Source organism: Martes martes (genome assembly GCF_963455335.1).
Source record: "Martes martes genome assembly, chromosome: 15".
Classification (NCBI taxonomy): Eukaryota; Metazoa; Chordata; class Mammalia; order Carnivora; family Mustelidae; genus Martes; species Martes martes.
Window position 1 is genome coordinate 57,240,784 of NC_137903.1, and position 13,476 is coordinate 57,254,259.

Genomic DNA, 13,476 nt, shown 5'->3' on the forward strand with positions numbered 1-13,476 from the left:
TAGGAAATCCTTTTGTTTGTTTGTATCTCTTCCTTTTGCTAGAGGATTTCCTGAAATGTCTCCTGATCGTTGGGAATTTGCTTACATTTAAGCGTAAGTCAGTAAAAAAGCTGACTGGAAGGTTTATTCGTTTATATTGTGCATGTGCATGTGGGCGGGGGCATGCGCTTGCGCACGCCATCAATGTACACCCAACCATCTCACTAGATTCTCAACTGCCATTATCCCTAAGTCTTCTCTGGGTCATTCAATTTCTTCACAAACTCCAATGAAATCCCTGAAATCTTCCCAGGATGGGAGGTAAGGAGGGAGACAATAAAGCCAATGGCCAACATTCTGGGAGCTAAGCAGAAGAAAGGGGTTTGGAGCCTCACCTTCAGCTTGCGGACGTCTGTTAAGATCTCACTACTCCTAGTTCAACACCTCCCCTTCTCTCACCAACCTCTGCACCTGGTGTCCTTCAATCTGTGGTCTCTGGTTCAGTTGTTCCACAAAATGAACATACTGCTGAGTTGGGGGTAAGCTGTCTGGTTCTGAGAGCTACAAAAACAGTGCTTTATATGGACTTTGAACCGATTCCCCAATTCATTCTAGACTCCCTTTTTCACTCCTGCTCCTCAAGGTGTTGGGTGCCTTATTATTCTGCTCGATCTGAAGCCTGTCCTCTATGTACCCCTCAGGAAGGGCTTGTGGGGACAACAGTTCTTGACTTTTTGCACATTCTTAATACTTCTCTATGGCTTTTATTTTTGAAGGATGCTTTATTTTCCTTAAAAATCCTAAAATTCTTAAAAATCTTTGACATCTCAAACTCATCAAATTGTTTAAACTATGTGCATTTTTTGGAACATCAATTATATCTCAATAGAGTTGTCAAGAAGTCAGAAAGGGAGAAAAAACCCTCGGACTCACACCTTTCTAGGGCATTTTAAAAGTTATTGAGTTGTTTTCTGGCATAGTCTTGCTACTGAAAAGTCTGATGAAAATTTCATTCTTTTCTTCCCCCTTGAGTGACTTATTACACTTTTGTCCAATATCCTTTTTCTTTATAGGCCAAGAGCTTACTGGAGTATGTTTTCTTCTGTCTGAGTTAATTTTCTTGGCTACGCTGGGTGCCTCTGTGGTATGAGTTTCAAGTCTGCTTTATTTTAGAAAATTTTTTTGAACACAGATTTTAGTATTTTCTGCTGCTTTCATGGTCTCTATCAAAGACTCCTATTATGTAAACACTGGCCCTTCTTTGTTGTTCTTTCCTGTCCATCATTTTTCTCAAATCCTTTTTACCTCTTCCCTCATTTCTTTTCTTTTAAAAAAGATTTATTTATTCATTTGGAGGGGGGAAGAGAGAGTGTGTGCGCAAGTGGGAGGAGAAGAAGAGGTAGAGGGAGAGAGAGAATCCGTAAGCTGATTCCCTACCGAGCATGGAGCCCCACACAGGACTTGATCCCACAATCCCCACCCAGATCATGTCCTGAGCCAAAATCAAGAGCTGGACACTTAACTGACTGAGCTATCCAGGCGCCCCTTCTCATTTCTTGATCTAACAAATTAAAAAAATCTTTCCATTTTCTATTTCCATAAGTGATCTGTTGAGTTTATTTACTTCCAAATTCTTATAGGTCAATCTGTATGCTTGCAGTCATATTTCATCTTAATTTCTAATTCTTTCCCTGGATTTTTGTCACCTTTCTTTAAATCTTGCTTTCTCCAACACTCCTATTTCTAAGGTTTGCTATTTCTAATTTTTGTTGTTTCACAGCTTCTATTGTTTCCTTAATTTCTTCTGAAATATTGGTAGTAGTTTTTCTTGGTTTTGTAGACATGTGTCTCTGGCACACTTTCATTTTTAAGATACATTGTTCTCTTTTTGTAGGAGTGAGATTTAACTGTGACTGGTTTCCTCCTTTTTAAGTGAAATGACTTTTCCTGTACTTCTACGAGGGAGGAGTGGGCCAGAGTAATTTTTCCAGCTCCATGCTTTTGCATAAAATGCTTTTTAAAAATAGATCTCATGTTTTCTGAGATCTTCCTCCCCTCTTCTTAATCACCTGGACTTTCTCTTTCCTTTCCTGTCTCGCTCAATTGTGAATCCATTCCCCGCTGACCCTTCTTAGTCTGGGGCTGTGATCTGGAAGGGTGATCTGATCATCCGGTTTTGAGGACTGACAATGGCAGCACTGTTGCATCTTCCCACTGTCTTGCCTCCCTTGTCCTCGCCTGTAGGATGGAGCTTGCAAAATCCTCTCGGTTTCTTCTGTTCTCGAGATGCCCAGCAGTGCGTACTTGTGTTTTGGCAATTTTCTGGCTCTGGATTTTCATGAATCCCACTTTCGTTAGCAGAGTGTTTAATACCATGGCGAGGGGTGGTGATGGGGGTCTTACAGATGACTTTTTTTTTTTCCTATCAGTTTTTGTATTTTGAAGTTTGTGGGAAAATCTTCTCATTTACTGTACAGGTCTCATCTGTACTTTTTTTTTTTTTTTTTAAAGTTCTAATACCTACCCAGTTGGTCTGTTTCTATGGAGATTCAGTGAGATTAAAAAACCATGCTGCCACAGAGACCAAGTTTCCAGAATCCTCTACCCTCTACTCACTGGGTTCTAGAGACTGTCAAATATTTTTCATTAAAATGCTTTTAAATTGTATTTAAAAAAATGGTACTGATTCACATTTCCACCTATAATGTGTCACAGTATCCTGGTGATAACAAGGGTATGTATACCACAAATGTAAAGAGGTAGATCATTATTACTTTATTCTGCTTTTCTCCAACTTCTCATAAGTCTGACCAGCTTTTCACTCTCAGTCATTTTAAGTTTTCATTGGTCTATGCCTGGTTTTTGGCCATTTAACTATCACATGTTCATCCCCTTGTTTATAAAAGCTCTTGATGCATACAGATACTAACCCTCTGTCCTCTGTCCTGCATTTTCTCTATTATATTGTCTGAGAATGTGAATTAAAATCTCCAATCTGCCTCTAACCAACTCTCCCAAGTTCTCAGTTCTTGTTGTATATAGGTTAGGGCTTCTTTGTGAGGACCATCCACATTCATGATCATTCTTTATTATTCCCTTTATTAGCAGACAACGTCCTCTTTCATGCCATTTGGTGTTTTACACCTTAAACTCCATATTACCGTACGTATCTGTGACCTCTGCTTTCCTGTATTTTCTTCCCTTCCATCCACCTTTGCTTTCAGCCATGCAGCTTCTCACTGGCTCTCACGGTAGGCTCCCTCTGGGGAGTAAGCCGCCACTTAGAGGAAGATTGCGGCTGTCATATGGACAGACCCTGAGCATCAGCTGCCTGTCACGGCAGCGAGCCATCCTGCATGCGCAGCTGAACCTCCCTACATCTGCAGCCTCAGCTCCCAGCGGACCACGCCCACATGGCAGACCCTCTGTGAGAGCTTCCCACTGGAGCCCTTCTCAAATTCATACCCATGAAACCGTGAGCATAATAAAAATTTTCTAAGCCATTAGGATTTGAGGCAATTTATTGCAGCTAAGAGCACCAGGTCACCATGTTTTCCTTTCTTTTCTCTTTCCTGCCTTCATTCAACGAATAGCATCTCCTTACAAATATGACAATTTACATGCTAGTCTTCTATTTATTTCTTTCAACTTAAGATTCAGACTTGTGCTTACTTTCCTTATCAAGTTACCAATATTTGTTTAAACATTTATATGCTACTACTATGTCAGGTACTGCTCTAAGGAGTTTACAAATATTAAGGTTCTTTAAAACGCCGAAGAATCCAGTGAAATGAATACTATGATTGTATTCATTCCTGATGAGGAAATAGAAGCAAGGAAGAGTAACTTCCTCAAGTTCACACAGTTGATTTGTGACAGTAACTTAGAAGGCCCTGCTAGGAACCCAACACAATAACTTCACCATGCTATGCTGTCTCTGCAGCTTCTCCCCAGACGAGAAAATGCCTAAGCTCACCTCACCTGATCCTTTCACTTAACCTCCTCTGTGTTTGTATTTAGATTAATTCTGGACAGCTTTAATTATGTATTTCCTTTCTCTTCGACTTTTGTAGAGTGAGGGTGCTTGTTTTTACAGACCATAGCACGGTGCTGTGAGATACCTAGTCACCCTATTTCCCAAGTCTCTCACAGTAGTCTCACAGCTTTATATCTCCTTTTTAAAAAAGATGTTATTTATTTATTTGAGATAGAGACAGTGAGAGAGAGCATGAGAGGGGAGAAGATCAGAGGGAGAAGCAGACTCCCCATGGAGCTGGGAGCCCGATGCAGGACTCGATCCGGGGACTCCAGGATCATGACCTGAGCCAAAGGCAGTCGCTTAACCAACTGAGCCACCCAGGCGCCCTTTATATCTCCTTTTGATGGAGAATTTCCTCCAAGAATATTTACTTTTTTTTTTCTTCCAGTTTTACTGAGATATAACTGATATATAATGTATTAGTTTAAGGTATACACCATCATGGCTTGATACATGCATATAATGCAAAATGATTACCAAAGTTAACAACCATCACCTCATATAGTTGTGATCTTTTTCTTGTAAGGAGAATGTTTAAAATCTACTCTCTTAGCAAGTTTCAAGTTTCAAATATACAATACGGTGTTGTTAACTATAGTCACCATGTATTCCATTTGTCCACAGAACTTATCTTGTAACTGGAAGTGTGTACCTTTTCCCTCATCTTCCAGCCCCACCTCTAGCAACCAATACTCCATTTCTACGAGTTTGAATTTTTAAGATTGTATATACAAGTGAGATCATTATAGTATTTGTCTTTCTCTTATTTAACATAATGCCCTCAAAGTCCATCCATGTCATCACAAATTGCTTATGGCCATATAATAGTCCATTGTGTGTGTGTGTGTGTGTGTGTGTGCACCACATTTTCTTCATCCATTCTCTATCAGTGGATACAGATTATTCCGCATCTTGACTATTGTAAATAATGCTGCACTGGACATGGGGGCATATATATCTCTGAGATTGTAATTTTGTTTCCTTTAGGTATATACTCAGAAGTGGAGTTGCTGGATCATATGGTAGTTCTATTTTTAATTATGTGAGGAACCTCCATACTGTTTTCCACAGTGGCTGCACCAATTTACACTCCCACCCACAGGGCAGTAGAGCTCCCTTTTCTCCATATCCTCGCCAACACCTGGTTATCTCTTTGCCTTTTGGATGGCAGCCATTCTAACAGGTGTGAGGTGGTATCTCATTGTGGTTTTGATTTGCCTTTCCCTGATGATTAGTGATGGTGAGCACCATTTTATGTATCTTTGGCCATTTTTTGGTATGTCTTCTTTGGAAAAATGTCTATTCTGATCCTCTGCCCATCTTTGAATTGGATTATGTGGCTGTTTTTTTGTTTTGTTTGGGGGCTATTGAGTTGTATCAGTTCTTCTGTATTTTGGGTATTAACGCCTTACCAGACATGACTCACAGATATTTTCTCTCGTTCCATAGGTTGCCTTTTCAACTTGTTAATGTTTTTTTTCGCTGTGCAGAAATTTTTTGCTTTGACGTAATTCCACTTATTCAACTTTGCTTTTGATATCAAATCCAAAAAGTCATTCCTAGGAGTTTAGTTCTAGGAGTTTTATGGTTTCAGATCTTAAGTTCAAGTCTTCAATCTGTTTTGAGTTGATTTTTGTGTATGATGTGAGACAGTGGTCCAGTTTCATTCTTTTGAATGTGGATATCCAGTTTTCTCAGTGCCATTTACTGAAGGGACTATCCTTTCCCTATTGTATATTTTTGATGCCTCTGTCACAAATTAATTGATCATATGTGTTTATTGAACAGATACATCATATTTATTTCTGGCTTCTCTTTTCTGTTCTAGTGATCTATATGTCTGTTTTTTTTGCCAGTACCAGACTGTTTTGATTACTACAGCTCTGTAATACAATTTGAAATCAGGAAATGTGATGCCTCCACATTTTTCTTTCTGAAGACTGCTTTGGCTATTTGAGGGGATTTTTGTGGTTCCATACAAATTTTAGCATTGTTTTTTCTATTTCTGTGAAGAATGCTGCTGGAATTTTGACAGGGACTGCACTGAATCTATAGATCGCTTCATGTAGTATAGACATTTTAACAATATTAATTCTTCCAATCTGTGAACATATAATACATTTCTTTAATTTCTTTCATCAATGTCTTACAGTTTTCAGTGAACAGATCTTCTATCTCCTTGATTAAAATTTATTCCTAGGTATTTTATTCTTTTTGATGCAACTGTAAATGGGGCTATTATCTTAATTTCCCTTCCTGATAGTATGTTCTTAAGGTATAAAAGAGTATTTTCAGAGAAGTTTTTAAAATAATAAATTTACTAAGTTCTTGTATACATGAAAATATTTCTAACTTACTCTCATAATTAAGTGATATTACAGCTGAGTTAAAATTTTAAGGTTCAAAGTTCTTTTTCTTCAACACTTTGAACATTAATCTTAATTGTTTTCTTGCATTTAGTGTTGTTGAGAAGTCTGATACCAATTTAATCTTCCTTTACAGATAACTTTGTCTTTGAAAGTTTTTAGGATTTTCTCTTAAGGATATCCTTAAATTTTACTATAACGTGTCTAAGCGTAAATTTTTAAAAATTATTCTCTTTAGCACATAATGATGTATTTCAATGAGGTTTTTCATCTTTAATTACTCGGAAATGTTAAGGGATTATTTCTTCAAGTGCTTCTATTTTTTTCTTTCCCCTTCCAAGTCCTACTACAGAGATGCTGAAACTATTTCTGTCATGTGTTGTATCATCCACGTCATCTTCCACCCCAATAACTTGTTCTTCTCCTACATCTAGTTTGCTCATCCTGTTAAAGCCATCTGCTGAGTTCTTTATTCCAGCAGTTATATTTTCACATGCGCACTTGCAAATTATTTTTCTTCCTAGATGCCTTATGCCACTCCATGTGACCAATATACTTCCTTTAAAAAAAAATTTCATTCAGATACTTATTATGCCTACTTTAAATTCATATTCTGGCCTCAGAATTTTGCTTTATCTAGCCTAGATTATTCAGTTTGTTTTTCTTCTATGCCAGTTATACTTCTGTAACTTTTATTAGCTTTTCAGATTCACCAACCTCTCACTCTGCAGTTTATCCAGGCTTTCTGTTCTGGGAAGGGAGAACATTTGTTTTCCAGTTTCTAGAATTTCACTGTAGGAACTTGAGATAAGCAACTAAATCTTCATGTTCTACCATAATCAATACTTCAGTGATAGTTATGTTGAATAGAATGAAAAAATAATTCACCTGAATTTTTCACTAAATGTTTCTCTTTCTCAGTAGTTTGTCAACTTCAATCTTAGATTCTTCTGAGTGGCCTCAACTTCTTTACAATGCATCCTCTAAGCACTACTCCTTACAATAGCAGACTTCAAAACACTGAATTTAGGAAGATGGAAACAAGGAGACCACAAAAAAGACAGCAAGTATAGAAGCAATAATTTCTATTCATTGGAAATTTCCATTTATTGTACTACCTACATGAACTAACTATGCCAGATAAGTAATACCAATCTGTGTGTTCTAGAACCCCAAACCTTCTCAAATTATGGTATAACTATGTGTTTGTTAACTGCATATCTAACATTAATAGTAGATATTGTTTAAAAGAAATACTTAGAAATGTGCAGATCTACATGCAAATATTGGCCCTGTAGCTTACTATTTGTGTGACATTTGGAAAGTTAATTTCTCTAAGCCTTAGTTTTCTGCTTTATGGAGACATATTAGATACCTTCAAACACTGTAGTAAGAATTGAATTAGAAACTTTTAGATACATGATAGAAATAATAGTGAGAGAAATAATGATATAGTAGATAGATAATGTCTGAGGCATAGTCCTAGTCAGTAAATTGTAGATACAATTATGATGCTGCTCTTTATATTACTTTTTGATTGATAATTTAGAGGTCTTTTAAAATGTTTAATCCCATAAATATTTATGTAAATCCTTCAAGAATGATGTTAAGGCTACTTTCCTGTAGATATAAAAATAAGAGTATAACCCCAAAGGACTAGCAAAATAAAAACCCAGCATTCTTTTGAACTTTGCAGGTCTATAGTCTTTCTCCTGAATCCAACATGCATTTGAGTGCATGCTAATGCTGTGCTTATGGTCTATTCAAGTTGCACCTTCCTCCACTACTATGTATTCTGTGTTTTATATTTTAAAACGGGAACAATTAATAATGAAAAATTGTTTGGAATTTTGAAAAAATTGGTTTATCAGTGATTTTATTTCTCCTTCAATTTGTTAGTGTCCAAAACTAATCTGAAAAAACCTTAAGAGCATAAAGCAAAAGGAGAATATACATTAAAAACAGTAATCTTTCAAAAGCTCAGAAATCATAAAAAAAGAAAAGGCAGAAAACTTCCAACTTGTCAGGCTTTTCCACTAATAAATAAAACCGACCAAACCAAACTATACACTTCAATAAAGCCCTTCCATTTTTAATTTTTATAATTTTTAGATTAAAATTATTATTAAAAAATAGACAAAAGATGGAAGAAAAACAAAACAAACTTTACATCACTTTTCCTACCTTTCTTAGCAGGGTTATTTCCACTCATATAAGATTTACTTTCTTTCCAAGCTTTTATGTTTGCAATTTTGAGGAAAACAATAGTAAAAACCACAGCAAATATAACCAGCAGAAGAAAACCACTATTCGTGTTTTGTTTTGTTTTGTTTTCAGAACACATCATGCTTATATCTAAGATTGAGTACCTTAGCTGGAAAGCCAGTTGAACCAGGACATGCCTTTTTCCTTAAGGTTGGTGTGTGAACTGGAGGAGGAGTACTGTCTACAGTCTGAATCCAGGAGCAAAAAAGGAAATAAATGTCATGAAACACTCCATCTATTTCAAACATAACCAAAAATAAGTCAAAGTAAATAAAGCCAAGCAAGACATCAATAAGGCAAAAAATATCTCAATGAAGCTAAATTTCTCATAGTGTTGATAATTTAAATTTCAGCCTGAAATGTCTACAAATGAAATAGTTGTTCAAGTAGCAAAAAAAATTTATCTGGATATTTAAAAAGAAAAGATTCAGAAAAGAGAATCCACAGAAGAAAACAAAACATAGCATATAGCCCAAATAAAAATGAGGTTATTAATTTTTAAGTTCATCTGAAAATGCCACATTAATTCTTAAAAGTATCTGTTTTTTTTTAAAGCAGGATTTCTAATCAAAATATTTAGAAGATTCTTTTAACTCCTAACTTCTATATACAGAATGCATGTTACATATATAGAACACAATTCAGTAGATTTGTGTGTGTTTGTGTGTGTGTGTAGAAAGAAAGAGAGAAAAGAGAGAGAGATTGATTAGTGGGATTTTGTGCAGAAATCAATTTCCAAAGAATGGAGTTAGGCTATTTAGTATTATTGGAATTCAGGGCTTAACATACAAATTTAAAAGTTAAAAGACATATCTTTAGACGATATTAATGTAAGATATTTCTTTCAATGAAAGGAAACACTGATTTTACTGGAAAAGAAACATAACTTAATTAGCAAAGTATTAAAAAAAAGGCACAAAGAATTACTTCATTTTAGGATGCTAACCAAGCAAACAAGAGGAAAAAGCTAGCTTTGAATAAAGTTATAGAATAGTCTAAAATATTAAGAGAAAAATAGATGATCTCTCTTTGCTTTTGTTACTACATAAAGAGTATTTTCTATGCCCTATAACCTTAAAATGGAAATGAATTGAGCTTCTCAGAGTTTTCTGCTTGTGAGTTTAGTTCTAAGTTAAATTTACCTTTAAATAGCTTGAAAAAGTTTTTAACCCAATTTGTAAATTCATATTTAGAAAGGTAAACATGAGAGACAAAAGAAGAACACTGAAAAGCTATATAAAAGTTAATAAAAAAACAATCAATAGGAAACAAAACTGACATTATAATTTACAAAGAAAGCCCAAGAAAAGTTTAGGAAAAAAGGAGTGAAGTAAGGCTGTTGGACACAAGCTCAAGAGGGTTCATGAAGACCATAAGAATATATATTTGGAAAAGATTCCATTCCCTGTAGCAACAAAAACTTTAAGGTACCTAGGAACAAATGTAACAAGCAATATGAAGTAAATTCATAAAGAAATTAATAAAACTTTATTGAAAGATATAAAAATATCTAAATGATATGTATACCCTGTTCATAGGTGGAAAGAGCCATTCACAAAGATGTCAATTTTCCTCAGATAAATCTATAAATTCAATTCAATTTCAATCAAAGGTCCTACATGGAACCTGACAAACTGATTCTAAAAGTCATATGTAAAACTAAAGGGTCAAAAAGAGAAAGAAAAAGAAAAAGGTGGGTGGGAGTGGCTGATTATACTAGGTGAATTATTTTAAGGTTATAATAATTAAGACAATGTGATACTGATGCAGGAATAGACAAAAAGAACTGAAGAGAATAAAGAAACCCCAAACAGACCCATATACATAAAGCAGAGAGTGTCTTACAGATCAATGGGGGAAATTTGGTAGAGTTGGTTGTTCATATGAGAAAAATAGATTTAGAACCTCATTTCATATAATATGTAACAATAAATTTCAGTTTAAGATCCTAAACACATAAAATAAAAAATTTTAAACTTTTAGAAAAAAGTATGGAAGAAAATTTATAAATGCTGCATATGCATAGGGAAGAACTGCTTTGGAAAGACATGAAAAACAGAAGTCATAAAGGAAATGACTGATATATAAGCCTACTTTAAAATAAACACTGTTGCAAGACCAAAAGACACCACATAAAATTTTAAAATAAGCACAGACTGGAAGAAAATATTTGCAGTGCATGTAGCCAGCTAAGGATTAGTATCCAGATTACATAAAGAACACTTACAAAAATAGGAAAAATAATTCAATAGAACAACAGACAAAAGACATAAACAGGCAAACCACCAGTGCTCAATAAACATAAAAAGATGCTGAATTAATACTTGAGATCAAAGAAATGCAAATTAAAAACAAAAATGCCACTCCATACCCATCAAATTGGCAAAAGTTAATGTCTGACAGTACCAAGGATTGGTGAGGTTGTGGGAAAATGGGGAACTCTCACATATTGCTGGTGGGAGTGAAAATTGGTCCAACCACTGTAGAAAATAATTTGGCAAAATCTAGTTAAAGTTGAAAATGCATACACCATGCAACCCAATAATTCAGCTTCCCGGTATATACGCTAAACAAATCGCATATCTGCAAAAGCAGACAGCTACTAGGATGTTCACTTCAGCACTGATTGTAATAAGAAAAATTGAAAACAACCTAAATATCTAACACTAGGATAATACATAAATGGTTGTGGTATATTCATACAATGAAATATTATGTAACAGTTATAATGAATCAACTAAAGGGACATGTATCTACATGAGTAAAGCTCAAAAGCACAATGAAAGAAATGAAGATTTATGTTTGTGTAAAACAAATGTAAAACAAACATTCTCATATATTGTTTATGGATATAAATGAAGTGAAATGTAAAACCAAAGAAGAAGATGCACATCAGTTTCAGGGTTTTTAGATATGTCTGAGAAAGGAGAGAGGGGAATGATATAGGAAAGGGTGTTCCAACTCTCTGAAATATTCTCTCTGAAAACAAATTTGAAAAGGACAGGGCAAAATGTTCACATCTGTTAAATCTGTGGGTGAGTTACATGCATGTTTATTAACCTCTGTATGTGTGAGATATTTCAGCATTAAAAATGTATAAACTTGAAATATTAAAACAATGATTAAAAAAAAGGAGAGACTCATCAACTTAACTAGTCTGAGGTAGTCTGTCACAGGGTTGTAAAAAATCAAGTCAGAATCTAACTACAAATCACACTTCACTTCAGACAGCTTTCCAAAGTAGACTAACTGCTTCTCTTGGGACACGAGACACAGCTCTAGAGATAATACAGGAAACAAAGGGGCTATGTCAGAATTGCGAGCTGAGTGAAGAATCCGAATTGCATCTTGAGGCAGGAGGGCTTTCCTGAGGCATGACACACACCCTTCTGACTTGTTGAGGAAACGACCTCTGCTGAGAAAACTGGCGGACTGGCTGTTTGAAACCAGTGACTAACAGGTGGTACAAAACAACACTGTTTTTATACTATTAAAAGACATGACACAGTTGAATGCCTCTTGCTGACTGAGCAGTTAGAATAAAGTATTCAGTGGCCAGCAGTGGCAATTTTCATTTTAAGCTGTATTTATGAAGTAACAATTGTGTAGGTCTTAACTAGATTTACTGAGAATGGCACCTGACACGGCCAGGTGCCTACCAAGTTTATATCTGACAATTCCAAAAGTGAGATAACTCTTCCTTCTGTTCCACATAGTCCTCTACTTAAAATAAAGACTACCTTTATAAGTAAATAAGTATTTGTCTATTTTAGGTTGAATCTGGAGGGGGCAACTTTCGACTTTGGTTTTAGAGTCCTATTTACATTATCAGTCAAATGCAATGATCTCCAATATACTGTGACTTATTGCATAATATATTTGATTAAAAGAAAAGTCAGATTTCACTTGTTTTTTGCAATTCCCTCTTTCCTGACACAAGTGAACAGTTGGGGAGCAAGACTGCTCCAATGAGGCACCTTAACTGGCTCAGCTTCACTAGAAGTGGAAGGAGATGTGGACCTTGACTGGATGTTAACCTTGATGTTCGGATTCCGTACATATGTGTTCTCAACGGGATCGGTCTAGGAAGATAAGTTGGGAAAAACAAAAACCCAAGAAATCACTTTCAAACAATGTGCAGCTCTTAGCAAACTTCTGTAAGGCATGATCATGATAACATTCCTTGAGAAGAGGAAAGCAAACTTCAGTTTGAATATTCACCTTCGAGATGTGTCATTACACAAAAGCATAACCATGAACTTTAATGTAAACAAAGATAAAGACAACAGTTAACAGAATGCTCCCATCTTCATTGCCAGTGTCTGATTTCGAGCACTGTCTCTACTACACGTTCTTGGCTTGCATTCCACAAACGTAATCATATGTGTGAATTAAGTGCCGAGTACTTAACAGAGTATGTGCTGCAGGTTAGAGATAATTTTGTTCTTCATAGGAAGGAAATTTGGTCATCTACCAGGCATTACTTCAAAGTAAAAGAAACTAATTTGTCCGCTTTGTGTTGGCTGGGGCAATACTGCCTTTTTATTCTGCAGCAGTAGAAATACCAGCACTTATATTCAGCTGCATCCTTTTAACCAAGTATTTTTAGAAACTCAAAATGCTTGGGGTTAAAATTTAGCATTAAAGATCTTATGGAGCATACTGATCGATGATATATATTCAGCTTGGCAATTTTCAAAATTATCAGGATTGCATTTTTGAAATGAAAGGCAATGAAAGCAATTTCGAAAAGAGGTTGGGGAATTTTTTTCAGCTGTATTATATGGCAAGAACAATGCTTAGATCAGAAGTTACTATTCAATAAGA

General features: G+C 35.5%; 1 protein-coding gene across 11 annotated transcripts in view; it reads right to left on the reverse strand.

The window, feature by feature from the left end:
* Nucleotides 1-13,476, reverse strand: part of CDC42BPA (CDC42 binding protein kinase alpha) — a 324,273-nt gene that overhangs the window by 36,435 nt on the left and 274,362 nt on the right. For 9 of the 11 annotated variants that reach the window (XM_080824347.1, XM_080824346.1, XM_080824345.1 and 6 more), the window contains one exon: nt 8,754-8,837. In XM_080824347.1, coding sequence (XP_080680473.1) covers nt 8,754-8,837 — 84 coding nt within the window. Of the gene's footprint in view, nt 1-8,753; nt 8,838-12,626; nt 12,732-13,476 lie in introns of all 11 variants that reach the window. The other 2 variants (XM_080824340.1, XM_080824348.1) reach the window with 1 other exon arrangement.